Source organism: Orbicella franksi, chromosome 9 (genome assembly GCF_964199315.1).
Source record: "Orbicella franksi chromosome 9, jaOrbFran1.1, whole genome shotgun sequence".
Taxonomy (NCBI): Eukaryota; Metazoa; Cnidaria; class Anthozoa; order Scleractinia; family Merulinidae; genus Orbicella; species Orbicella franksi.
This window is the reverse complement of record NC_138153.1, coordinates 30,547,081-30,560,565: the sequence shown is the minus strand read 5'-3', so window position 1 is coordinate 30,560,565 and position 13,485 is coordinate 30,547,081. Positions and strand designations below refer to the sequence as shown.

The window sequence follows — 13,485 nt, the reverse complement described above, 5'->3', positions numbered from 1 at the left end:
CCTATAAGAGAAATTAAAATTATGAGATGGCGGTCACTACATCCACCTAGGATGTTGTCTAGATCTAGTCTCTGTACGTGGGTCTTAAACCGCTTGAGGTCTATCGCCGATCTCTCTTTATTTGTTAGTTTGCTCCATAGTCTTGGGCCTAGATATCGAATTGAATATTTCCCATACGTAAGAGCGTTAAATCCAGGTAAATGAAAATCTCCCTGCCGTAAACCATAAGTGTGGCAATTAGTATAAAACATGTTACAAATAGTCCGCGGGCGCAAATTATGTTTAACCTTATACATTAAAATACATATGTCTTGTAGTCTCCTATTGCACAATGTTGGTAGACTAGCTTTCTCTAACAACTGCTGGTGTGGCTGAAGAACTAACACATGGTTTCCCTTTTTTAAACAGCGCGGTCAAGGCTTTCTGCTCGTTTTGTCCGATTTCCGGCTCGATTTGCAACAAATTAAAGCTGTCCCACGTTCGTTCTAGTCCCGGTTCCCTCTAGCTAAATTTTCTAAAATGCATCCACTATGGCGTACGTTTGATTGACTGACTGACTGACTGATGGATTGACGAACTGAATGACAGACTAACTGACTGACTGACTGACTGACTGACGGACGGACGGACGAACGGACGAACGGACAGACTGACTGACTTTTCTTCTAAAGGAAAGGAGAGTTCCCTTTCTAAACCCCTTATTTAAAGTCACAGTAACAGGCCAGGAAGCAAACCACCGTGTTAACAGCAGCGATAACATCGTAAAACAAGGAGTTAATGCACAGCATCATGGCTCCGCATGTGCGTTTTACGTCCTGGTCAAATGACCAAATTCAGCGTATTTTCTAGAAAGTGAAGCATGACGGCTTAAGTTTTGTATTTCAGTTTGGAATTGAACGCTCTCTTTTCATCTTCACTCTGAGATAGTTTTGAAACCGATAATGACACACAATAGAATAATTAAGAAATATATTTGCGAGAGTTATCGATGAAATAAGAATTTATTTTTCTAGAATAGAACTTTTTCCCTCTGAATATCAGATGGCCTTTAAGATTATAGTGACATCAATCCAGATATTCTCTTGTAAGCTGTTCAGCCTCTATTGATGTGTTTAACCAACAGTATTCTTTCATTAAAAACATTAAACACATCAAAAGATTCGCGAAATTTGTATATTGCCCTCGCGTGCTATCAGTACTGACGTCATTAATGAAACCACAACCGATGCAATTTTATCAGGGCATATATTTTCATCTACATGTACACTGAGCTTTTTTTTTTTTTTTTTTTTTTTTATTTTATTTTTATTTATTTATTTGTTTGTTTTTTTTTTTTTTTGCTTAATTTGACGAGAAGTCAGGGAACTTTAACCTCAGTTTAAGGAACTGAGATAATTCTAGCTTGTGTTTTCACCATGAGGGTTTTATGCATTTCTCGACATCTCTCGATATGTCAGATTGCGGTCTGGAGAATGATATTCTGTCAACCGAAACTTCCATATAGGGTGGTAGAAAGCTCGATACTACTCTTGGTGGGACGACTGACATTTGCTTTACCAGCAAACGTCTCTGACACCGCTTTTTTCATAGCCGCCACTCATCCGGCTCCTCGCCGGATGGGAAGCGGCTGCACGGCGAACACAACTTTTGCGTGTGGTTCAATATTTTTAATTGTTTCATGTTAAAAGGGCACTACAATGAAAGGTTTAAACCACTACCAGTATTTTTTGGCCCTTCAAACATGCGTCAGAGCTGGAAATAGAGGTCCCCCATCAGATAGTGTCCGTCCCAATTTATGTTTCTTATCTTATGAGAATTAGCGCCAAGCTGAAAAAGTGACAAACAAGACATTTACGAAATTTTGATCCGGAGTCGCGCCTACTTACCACGAGGGTGCGATGCCTCCCACGCCACTATCCTGTAGTTGTTTCCCAAAAATATCGGGAGTTTTCAGTCGCAGGTAAATTAATTACTTGGCCACATAACAAGCTTTTTTTTCGATTTGACTTGAGTTTTCTGACTGTTTTATTAGCGTTAATGGCAAAAGGTGCAACTTACAAGGGCGATGTAAGAGGAAAAAGTATCCCAGTTCTTTTAAGACAACATGCAAAATAGAGTCACGTTCTTGTATTTACATGCTGCGTGAAACAAAGCAATAGATTCCTCTTTTTGTTTTCAGTTCAAGTTGAAATATTTTCATTTTGATTCCGGATACTAGTGAAGTTCGCAGCCGTTTTCTTGTCATCAAATGCTTAAAATTCAATTTACACCTAAGAACGACCTTTGCCAATACACATAATTTTTTTATAGTTTTTCGGAAAAAAGAACATTAAAGCGGTTGCAGTTATCTTATATTCCTGTATCTTCTGTTTGTTTTGATCAAATTGACTATATTCTGAGACTTACAACGTTCAAGATTATTATTTGTTTGCTAAAAAAAAACGAGTTAAGTGATAAATCTTTAACTGTATTGTTTATCCTATTCAGCTTAACTGGAAAAAAAAATCTAAACAAAAACCCACTCAAAGCAAACTGAGCATTCTGTCCTGAAAATTAATTAAGCTAGTATTTAATTGTTAAATTTGAAAAGAATTTGAGACTTACCGTCAGGATTTTCTGATGCTCCAAACACTGCTGTAACGAGGAGGAGTAAGCCAAGCCACTTCATTTTCCTTCCACTACTCTGAATACTTTGTGTCACTGTGGGACGCAGCTATCAACTGATGGATGTGAACGACGAGTCTCGAATTTTATTGGGTCGAGTCGGCGATTTAAAAGATTGTTTACAGCCAACCACAAAGAATAAACGTGGGAAATAAATAAAAGCTTCTTTAACAGTCCTCATTCACAATATTTCAGATTAAGGTAAGTGCAGCGCTGTATGTAATATATCAAACTCGAAAGAACGTGTTTGACGACATTTCCAAGCGCCGAGAAGAGAGTTGATAAGACGAAGCGTACCGGAGTATTTTTGACGAGCCTCGAGGTGTTTGGAAATGTAGTGAAACAATGTCTCGAGTGTTTGATATATCTTCTCAGTCGAAACTAAAAATAAGGAAACATATAAGGTATATATGGAGAAATATAATTGTAAAAACCTAAGCTAATTGAGATGAGATATCAAGCCATCGTCACGGTCATGATTTTCGGCTTTGTTTAAACGCGATGTCATGAGTTTTAGGCCCAGTCCTCACGTATCCGGACATTTTTGAATCCGCAACTTTCTCTTTCGGGATACAGCTTCCGTCCACACGCATCCGGCGAATTCGGCAGCGAATCCGGATATTTTTGTTACGTGCGGACGGCGAAATTTTTTAATCCGGGAAGAGAAAGTTGCTGATTCAAAAATATCCGGATACGTGTGGACGGGCCTTAAAAGGTATATTCTTGGTACACTTCTTTGCCGCCCTCTTCAATATAATTAACCGAATTATATGTCTCGTGAGAAAATGAAATACAGCAACAACTGGCCATGTTTCTACTAGATTGGAATCGAACATGGACGTAACATGCATGAATATAGCTAGTGAATAGATGTGGAGTCTATGTACCAACTGAATGGATCTCGATGATAGCGAAATTGCCTGATAAAATATACATGTTTATTTGACTGAAGCAGTATCCTCGGCGTTGCCAATATGTTGTTGGAAGCCCCTAAAAGAGACTTGACGATATATGACGTAATGGATCTGTGCCGTAGCCTCCTACGCATATGCCTTTGGACTCGTCATTCCTAATACGGCCGTGCTGTTGATCTAATCACCTGAAACTCTAAAACACGTGTGATACAGAAGATTTCGGGTGCAGCAGCTTAACCGCTTCAACCACTTTAAATATATTAATATTCCCAGTGATTATCTACATCAATCTTGTTAATAATCATCAATCGCGGTTTTTTTTTTTTCTGCTCAAGGCTTAATAAATTAAGTATTTACCCGATACACACACATAGGGACCGCCATTGCCACCTGGCAAACGTCGACATTTTAGTTTGACGTTTGACGTTAGCGAATCTGAGCGTGCTCATTTGTGCCACTAAACATTTTTCGCCATATAAGTTTGTCGACGAGAAAAGATTTAAAAGAAATCGGACGGAAAACAAACACAAATTTTGATTTTTTTGAAAATTATGACGCACAGTTTCAAAAACATACATTTCGTACGTATTCCATTCTGTGCCTGTCAAATATTGTTCATGTGGAAGACCGTCTATCACTGATATTGAAAGCCAAACTATTCCGTGCGTGTTTTGGCAAAAACGTTTATGTCTTATTGTGACTTGAGATCTGTGTTATGTTGTTGTGTGAACGAAGATTTATATACTTAACAAATCGACGTCAGTTTTTTTAAGCGACTCTTGCTGGTGATTGAAATCTTCAAATACTGTACAGCTCCTAAAATATGGGATGTGTTCATCTTTGTTAACAAGGCAGTCCCATTTTAATTAATCCGTTATTAAAAGAACGAGAATAAATCAGGTTGAAAGATGCAGATTATAGCTGGCTCGTTAGGAGGTTTTGGAAGTCTCATTTTGTAATCCGACCACAATTTGAACTGGTTCCAACAATAGCTCTGTGTCCCAAAAAAAATCTTAAGTGGATGAGATCTGCAACCTTTGCTTGAAAAACAGCTATCGCCATCGCCTCTTTATAAACAAATTACAATATTAAGAGAGCAAGCCTTACGGCTGGTTTTCATGCGGGTCCCCGATCCTGGTCGAATTGGGATTTGGAGTGTTGTTTTTTTATATAAAATTGTACAAACCCCCCATACAACACAAACCCAAGAATTAGCACAAAATAATCGGAAAAAATTGAAATAAATCGATATCTTTCACAACGCTCGATATTTAACAATTATTCGCCAAAGGCGAAGTGAACATTGGTGAATATTCACCGAGACAAACTGAAAGTCGAGGTGAATATTCACCAAGTTCACCGAGCCTGAGGCGAATAATTGTTTTAGTATAATTTTCAGAGGTGAATATCAAGGACTACAAAATAACGGACTAAAAAATAAAAACACAGACGCAATTGGTCTTGTGCAAGTATGCCGTAGTTTTAATAATAAACTTTACATGTAAATCGATTGTCAATCAATTTACTCACCGAGTTCGGCAGTAAAACAAACGAGCGAAACACTACGAAAAATAAATTGCTAGTTGATGTCAAAAGACGCCACCATGAAAATCGCCTATTTTTAGTGGTTTAATCGGCTGAAGATATTTAAATGTTGATTTGACTTCCTCTCTAAATATTGAAATATATTTTAAGTACTTAAATCGATAATAATGGTAAGGATCCTCATCGTCACGGTGCTACCTCTCTAGAATCAAGAGCATAAAACAGAATCGGTATAGAGAAGCGTTTAATATTGGCGTGGTTACATTCGTAACTACAAAAGCGTGGTATTGCTCGTAGTGATGGTGAAGTGTTTGTGTTACATACATAGTTAAATATATAACTTTATTTTGACTGGCATTTACAGGGTAGCTAAAAAGCTAACATCTGCGATGTTAATAAACATTGCAAAGAGAAAAACAAAAAGTGCTGCTACTGACAATAATGTTTGAGTACATTATATATGTATATATCTTTATATAAAAGAAATCAATTTAAAATAAACAACTTGTGTAGAAATCAGTAATCATGCCTGTAAGGAGACTGTTTTCAAGAGGCGCTTAAAACCAGTTAAAGTAAGTTCCGTTCTAATGTTCTCAGGTGAAGAATTCTAAGTTTTACATGAACGATTGAAGACCATAAGAGTTGGAAGCAGGTTTACACAGTGAAAATATATCAGTTCCTCTAAGAGAGTACACCGTAGAGCGCAAAGCTGCTAATATTTTGCTAATCAGTGTTGCTAATCTGTTGGTTCTGTACAAAGACACAATTCCCGAGCAGGGACTGGCACAATTCACACGCACTCGTTGCCATGCAACTGTTTGCATGATGATGGTTTTAATATGACGGGAGCTAAATACAAACCGTAAAATAGCCGACATGCTGACAAGCAATCGATTTATTTAATGCTAATTGTACAAACTAATAATGAACCTTTACAAAACAGGTGCTGTTGTTAATCCATTGAGAGACCTGAATGAACTCGCTAGTACGAAATTGGCACTGTTTACTGGTCGACTTCCGAGTCGCTTGAAACTCTTAACATAGTTTGCAGGTTTTCCTACAGTTTGCTTTGACGTATTTACTCCATCTGCAGCGACGTCTCCAAGACCAATATCTACAACTGCGTGTCTTGTCCTTGCAAGTCACTGAAAAATAACAATTCAAACTGAAGTTTGTGGCTTTTCGAATGAACTTACAATGAAAGAATTGCGCTACCAAAAAAACAAGCAGACAAGCAAGACTGTTCATCAGACTTTGCTGTTTTTTGACCTGACTTGTTATCGATTACATTCTGGTGGGATTTCAGTAAATGAGGCATAATGGCTTCCTACTTCACTGAGTCACAACAAACATTAATTGCGCAATAAATGTACGAAATGAAAGCCCATTAATGTCTGTTCATATTGATTATGCAACATTAGAATATCAGTCTTTTGATATGTAAGATAAATGTTCTTTGTATTGCGTCTTGCAACCTGTTTTTCTTTGCCCTAAGCATTTTAAGGGGAGATAACGGAGCTTACGCAATGATGACGTCGACACCGAAGACGACGCCTGGTAAAAAATGCATTTACATTTTACAAATGAAATTCGCAATTGTCAGCGCTCCAACGGGTCTAAAAACGTGCTCAAGCTAAATATGCAACGACGGCGTTCAATTCTTAATGGAAATACAAAAACTTAGCCGTCGTCGTTCCCGTTCCTCAGACTACGCAGAACTTGATCATTTCACATTGATGTTTTGCAGGGGACGGCAAACAAACGTACAAAGATCTATAACGCACGTGCGCAGCCATTGTTTTGCTCGTTAAACCTTTTGTTTGGTGACGTTCTCATTGCCGTCGTCGCGGTGGTTTGCTTAAGCTCCTTATATAGTCGGAGAGACACCTGACGTATAACAGTTACCAATATGTGTATTACGGTGAAGCAATCACGACTGCTTGAGCAACATATCATATCTTAGGCTGGAGCTTGTGAACGCCGAATCGGTCAGGCGGAAGTGTTGATAAATTACATTATTAAACATATATAAAGAACGTCTTAATAATGAAATTGTTAGCATTAAAACTTTCGTTACCTCCTCCGCCTCCTCCTCCACCTCCTGGCCGTCGAGCGCACTGGGCCTTGTAAAGCAGGTTCGCCTGCTGTGCATCAATGGAACTTAACCCTAGACGCTGACCAATAGTAACCTTAACAGATAAAGCATTCTAATTAGCTACCACAAAATTAATACTTCAGTTAACTTTTAATCCTGGGTTAGCGTAAACCGGCTTTCGAACAACCCGGCCCATGTTTAAATTCAAAACTTCATCTGCTACTAAAAATTAATTTGCTGTTCTATCGTAATTTGACGGTTTGCTGAGAAAAACAAATTAAAATTATATTGCTTTTTTATTTAATCATTGTAAGGTTAGGTGTTCACTAGACAGTTTCAGGTTACCATCGAAGCATACCCCTGATCTCTTGGGAACTATAGTTGGTCGTCCGTTTTTGCTGAACGCCGTGCTCCTATAGTGCATCAAGCTTCCGTAATCATATCTAGTGCCAAGAGAGTCAATCGTTGATCTGGGGTACTTGTGAAAATTTCGCTCCGCCCCTGAAAGAAGTTGTGTTAGTACACTGCAAGCATGAAACTCAATTTCCAATTGCGTTTCAGGAAAATAAAAGTAAAGTCAGATAAGCAATCTTCACAAAAAATATATTATCGTTTTCAGTTTTTTTCATCTGCTCTCGCTGTCGAGTTCTGTAGAAACGTGGCTGAGTGAAGTACTTTTAACCTTAAAGTTAAAATGACATTTGAACTTTGTATGTAATTTAATATGATCTTGATAATGAAATCTAAGTGAGCCGGTTTCTCTTTAATGATATAGGAATATAGAGATCATAGGAATCACTGTTGTGGAATCACCAATGGATGAAAGATCCGTGACGACTAATTATTTATAACTCTTAGAAAAATAGAAAATCGAAGCTTAAGTCGTCAATACTTACCCGGACGGATATTTCCGTAGAATACAGTGATGAAAGAGTCTCTATCAGGGCGAGATTGCTCGTGGAAGAAACCGATAGCATGCCCTGAAAAAAAGTGTAATATAACTCACTTAGTGCTACGAAGATCGTAATACTAATTGTGCAACGAAATTCGGGAGCTCTCTGTGGGGTTTGCTGAAGATCATATGATTTGCAACAACTGATCAACTCGTGAACTGGTACTTCTAAGGCCATTAAATACAGGTCAACGTATCGACATAAATACCATTATGCCATAGTACGATGTTTGGTTTTCTGTTGACGGTTAATGCTTTTTGAATGGCGATGATGACCTTTTTATCAGTTACATCTACTCCATGCTTACTTGAAAAAAGTGTGAGTAAAAAATTTCAAAACCAGGAGTTGGAGGTGGCCAAAAGTACCACCGCAACGCCATACTTGGGGAAACCCCCATGCATAAAATGTTAGACTATATAACATATGTACAATATATTGACAATCCAAAAATCTAGATTAACACAAAAAAAAAGAAAAGAAAAAAAAAAACCTCAAATTACTCCATAAAAACTACTACCTTTTTAACGACTTAATCAATGCAAGATGCTGCCAAATTGCCTCCTTTACCTACCCTCATTGTTAATTGTTTGTGTTTACTTTTACAGTTGGACAGAATATATAAACAATGAAAGTTTACCAATTTCATGAGCAACAACTCCCTTGTACCAGCATCCTGAGGCGAGAAAAATATCTTGTTGTCTACCTGTTCTTCCAACATATGACGCACATCTAAAAGATAAGCGGTCATGTAAACTATACAGTCAATGATTTGAGCATGTAGATTAAGTATTTCATGGTAGAAGCAGATTGTAGGGGGAAGGGGGGTTATGGGAAGAAACGGGGTTATACATGGCCAGTTAGTGATCTCTTGACCAAAGACGACACGAAATATTCAAGAATAAGTGAGGCGTGGTATAAAACACTTACGTAAACGGACACCAATTGTAGGCGGACACAACAGTAAGACACTAAGTCATGATTCAAGACACTTAGTCACTGTCCCAGGCATTTACAACACCAAGTGTTTAACCGTTGCCGAGCGACCACTTACATGAAGTAATGGTCCTCGCCACAAACATACAAACGCAACAGTTTACACCTCACGTAACTGGACACCTCTACTAAGCGGACACCAGTTTTTTTCAACGTCAGTTTTTCAGTTTTTAATTCTACGCGAAAATGAAACATAAATTCAATGCATGATGAAAACTTTAGTTTTGACTGTTGTCTTTTCCACTGGAATTCTTCTTTTTGTGGTAATTTAGACTTTTCGGGTCCTGTGTTATTCATTTATTCATTATTGCGCCAAAGATTCTCTTGATCTCCCCTTACTTACCCAGAGCCAGATTTGAACCTGATGTAAGCTGATTCTCTTGCTTTCTTTTTAAAACGGATGCATGTTTTTGAGCTCCATTCCTGCATTCCAGCTCTAATGGCGGACACAGCTCTGGAGTACCGACCTAAAGAACAAAAAATAAATTTAAGAAATAAATTCATTTTTTTGAACAAGTGTGTTATGGTCATTCATCATCACGCACGACACATGTTTGTCTTTCATCATCGTCATCACATCATCATCACCATCATCATCAACAACAACAATAACAACAACAACAACAGTGCTCGTCAGGCCATGGACTTCATAAGACCTTAGGAACGTTATCTGTCTCTCACTAAAACAAGAAAATTTGAATCGCTTTTTTTGATCTTTTTCAAAAGTTTGTACTTAACTTATTCAGTCTAATTTAGCATTTGTTTGAGACGAAGGTACTAAGCTTAATTTAAGTACTTACTAAGACTTGAATCGATCATATAAGGTACAACTCCATTCGGCCAAAGCTTGGATTTCATTGCTGCTCTTTTACGGGATCTATCGACATCTTCTTCTTTTTCAGCTCTCCTTATCTGCTGGTTTGAAAGGATCATATCCCCTTCCAGCAGATTGGGGTTCCTAGAACCCGGGTTTTCTGCAACGTAAATTACTTAATTAAATAAATTACTTAATTGGCCACTCCCCATTGGGGCTTTTCAGGACCAATGTAAACAAACAATGATAAATAAATATTCAAATAAACATAACTAGATTAAGAATCCCAACTGCCGGGAGACAGACCAATTGGCTATTTACAAGCACAGCCGAGAAGTTGAACTCGGGGCTACCCAGAACAACATCAGCTAGCGGTCAGAACGAGATTTGAACCCGGGACCTACGGATTTCAATTCCGGCGCTCCAATCACTCAGCCACGCTGCCTCCGTAGTAAATTATAGACCATTAGTAATTTTATTTTGGTGTGCTACCCATGCTCTTGCAATGGAAAGACGCATCGGGTTCATGATTGGACCAATTGTCTACGTAATTCGCTGCTTTTGGATTTCAAAAACAACACTTCTTTCTCGGCACTTCTAGTCACGGAACAAAAAGTTTCATCAAATGTTAAGCAATTCGCTCCTTTTGTTTGTTTTCTGTTTCTGTTTTTTGTTTTTTGTTTTTTGCTTTTTTTTCTTTTTTCAAAGAAATTTTACTCAGAAATATCTACCTAAGGTTGGTCACTTTTCAGTAATGTTGTTTCTCAGTGCATAATATCATTGATTTGCGTGAGTTTTTAAGCATAACAAATTGGTCTGTTGGAAATGTAGCAACTGATCGAAATGATAACATTTTCAAACCGCGGTCTTACCCGAGGCCTTACGTGATGTAGAACAATGTTATATAGAGTGTGGTTGTTTTTTATGATTTCCGACGATCACTGAGGCGGAGCCATGTACGTGGTTAAGAGTAGAAAAAACATCCAAATATAAACATTTTCTCACGTTCTTGAGGTAGTTGATCTTGGTGTGTTTATAAAACAATATTATTTCAGTACAAAGGCAGGAAGGAAAATATCGGTTCTACGATATTTCTCGCTTTACTGGTAAGTTCCGCAGGATACCAGCCCGGGGGCCTTTAAGCGGTGCATAAAATAACTAAATGCTTTATGACGAAACGTTTCTAGCTCCTTTACTTTCATTAGCATGAGCGATGTCCTTTTTAAAATACAGGCATGCGTGGAAATTCATTTCAACAATTATACAGAATGTTTTGTATTTGCTAACTTGCACTTAGTATTGGTTAGGTTGATGTGCTCTGCTCTGTCGGTCCGTGTATTCGACTGAGCGGTCGAGGCAATATGGATCCGGCATTTCTAAAAAACTGCTAACTGAGGTCTCATTAAACACTGGCGCCGTCACGTGTCCCCTGCCGACTGGGCGGTTGAGCAACTGCGTAATAATATAAGTCCCCAGAGTGCAAGTTTCCCATATTTTGCTTGTGATATCAAATACTATGACCACATGTAGAGAAACGAACGCGACTATTCATATCTACTGTCACTTTCCCATGCCTGGTTCTTATATTATTGTTCATTTTGTCAGTGATGCGTTAAATTTCTCTATATTTGATCATGATACGTTTGTATGCGAGTTCCTTGTGATGAAGCCATCGACATCCCTGACACATCGACATAAAAAAAAAAACGTTCCTGCTTAAAACTGCAAACGTCATAAGCAAAATTTTCAAGCACCTAACGGTTATTGTGGCCCTATCACATTTACTTAAGCATATAAACAAAAACAACAAAAAAAAGAAACTAAAAACAAAATACAAAAAACAGAAAGAATCGCAAGTATATGACTGCTTTTTCTTTTTTTTTAATTTTTTTTGAACGAGACAACAGCGATTAGTTTATCAGGAATTAAATCGTCTGTTCTGGAAAAAAATTGAATTATGACACTTTTCTTTACTAAAATAGCATAAGTTATGTTACCCATATAGAATTGTTTTGCTCTCACTAAATTTACCAGGGCTGTTTCATTCACGTACATATTGTAGTTTCTTTAAATTTTCCAGCAAAAGTTGTCATTTCTCAATCTGTTAAGTTCTTTATCGACACATTCATTCTTATTTGATTTTCCATGTCATCGACTACAACTTGGCAAGTTATTAGTCATTTCGATTAGATATCTCGTAAATTTCAAAACTGGTAATTTTAAGAGTAATTCTTGTCTGCTTAAATTTCGTGTTTAACTTCGATTTTTGTTAAATAATTGTTTCAGTTAAATTGTAACATACTTAAAATTTCTCTTCAGATCTCTGCTTAGCAATATAATTTCTTTAATTCTGAGCTTTCCAAAACTCCTATTCTTTACAATGGCCACTATATCTTTAAGATTTAGCAGATAGCTAAAATTCCACTTGCAAATTATTTGCGAAAATGTCAGAATTTACAAAACCAATATAGGGACGATATTAGCAACCTGCCTCTAAAAGAAAATGTGAACAAAACTCTATTCTTGCACGAACTTCAAATAGGTGCAATGTATTTTTGAGTAATGTTTTCATCACCTACAAAAGTAAAACTACTTCTATCTATAATTTGTAAACAACGAGAAAAAAACAATAACTGCAAAGAAATTTGATGCATTGAACGAATACACATGCATGTTTGTCATTATAAATATTTGTTTTCCCATCAGCAAAATTATTAATCTTACTCCAAAAAAATTAGTCTGTACATCATGTAGCTTTCAGTTTGTACAACTAGTTTGGTAACAAGTAATAAATTGATCAAATTGTGTCACTTGGTACATTTCAACAATCCCAAGTCATAACCTTCCAATAAACTTTTTCTAACTTATCTTTCATTCAATCGTCAGAGTTTATAATATTTTGAATATTCAAGAACACGTGTATGTTATAAACGCATTTCCCGAATATAGCATATTCGCGACTAGTTTGGCTTTCAGAAGCAAGAACCCTAATTCAACTGAAGCCGCGAATCACGCAGATTTCTCATGTTCCGTTATTTTTTCGCAAAATTTATTCGTTAATTTAGGTATTTGCCAAACTTACCCTCAGGATTTGAAGCTGATGCGCTCAGAAACACCGTGATGAGCAACAAAAGGGAGACTAACCACTTCATCTTGCTCACTCTCAACACGGGGTGTTTTAATCTCCTTATTAATTACTGATTATACTGGCAACTATTAACTGTTTAAGTCAAGAAGAAATCTCGATTATTTATTGACCTTATGCCCAACATCTGGCCAATCAGCGATTGGCATTAAAAAGAGCCAATACGCTGCTATTTTGAACTGGCAATTTCTAATATAGCTCTTAATCAATATATTTATGTTTTAGTTCACGACGCAATACCTTGCAATAAACAATGTAAAATTAACTACAAGAAAAACGTTTTTTACATGTACAACGAATCTAGAAATTAGCTATAATTACAAGCAAAATCATTGCATAATCATTTAAAACATGAGTTGCCC

At 37.2% G+C, this 13,485-nt stretch overlaps 2 protein-coding genes across 3 annotated transcripts in view; both read right to left on the bottom strand.

Annotated features, from left to right (window-relative positions):
• Window positions 1-3,962, bottom strand: part of LOC145496672 (zinc metalloproteinase nas-15-like) — an 11,985-nt gene extending 8,023 nt beyond the window's left edge. Inside the window, exon 1 of the mRNA XM_081476405.1 lies at window positions 2,605-3,962. Within this exon, the coding sequence (XP_081332531.1) occupies window positions 2,605-2,668 (64 nt within the window). The 5' untranslated portion in view covers window positions 2,669-3,962. The remainder of the gene's footprint in view (window positions 1-2,604) is intronic.
• A 479-nt stretch (window positions 3,963-4,441) lies between these two features.
• Window positions 4,442-13,186, bottom strand: LOC145496670 (zinc metalloproteinase nas-15-like). Of its 2 annotated transcripts, none has more exons than XM_081476402.1 (8): window positions 13,061-13,186; window positions 9,965-10,138; window positions 9,508-9,631; window positions 8,809-8,900; window positions 8,115-8,198; window positions 7,577-7,719; window positions 7,201-7,312; window positions 4,442-6,268 (listed from the first exon to the last, which is right to left on the bottom strand). In XM_081476402.1, the coding sequence occupies exons 1-8, from the start codon at window positions 13,128-13,130 to the stop codon at window positions 6,159-6,161; spliced, it is 909 nt and encodes a 302-aa protein (XP_081332528.1). In that variant the 5' UTR covers window positions 13,131-13,186; the 3' UTR covers window positions 4,442-6,158. The 2 variants fall into 2 exon arrangements, with proteins under 2 accessions (XP_081332528.1, XP_081332529.1); XM_081476403.1 differs by having other exon boundaries at window positions 7,222-7,312.
• Between the last annotated feature and the right edge of the window lie 299 nt (window positions 13,187-13,485).

Excerpts from the sequence above, each read along its gene's own strand:
- LOC145496670 (XM_081476402.1), bottom strand. The coding sequence starts at position 13,130 with ATGAAGTGGTTAGTCTCCCTTTTGTTGCTCATCACGGTGTTTCTGAGC. Across the intron at positions 10,139-13,060 it reads ATCAGCTTCAAATCCTGAGG|AAAACCCGGGTTCTAGGAAC; the intron begins GTAAGTTTGGCA and ends TTTACGTTGCAG. Across the intron at positions 7,313-7,576 it reads TAGTTCCCAAGAGATCAGGG|GTTACTATTGGTCAGCGTCT; the intron begins GTATGCTTCGAT and ends TTATCTGTTAAG.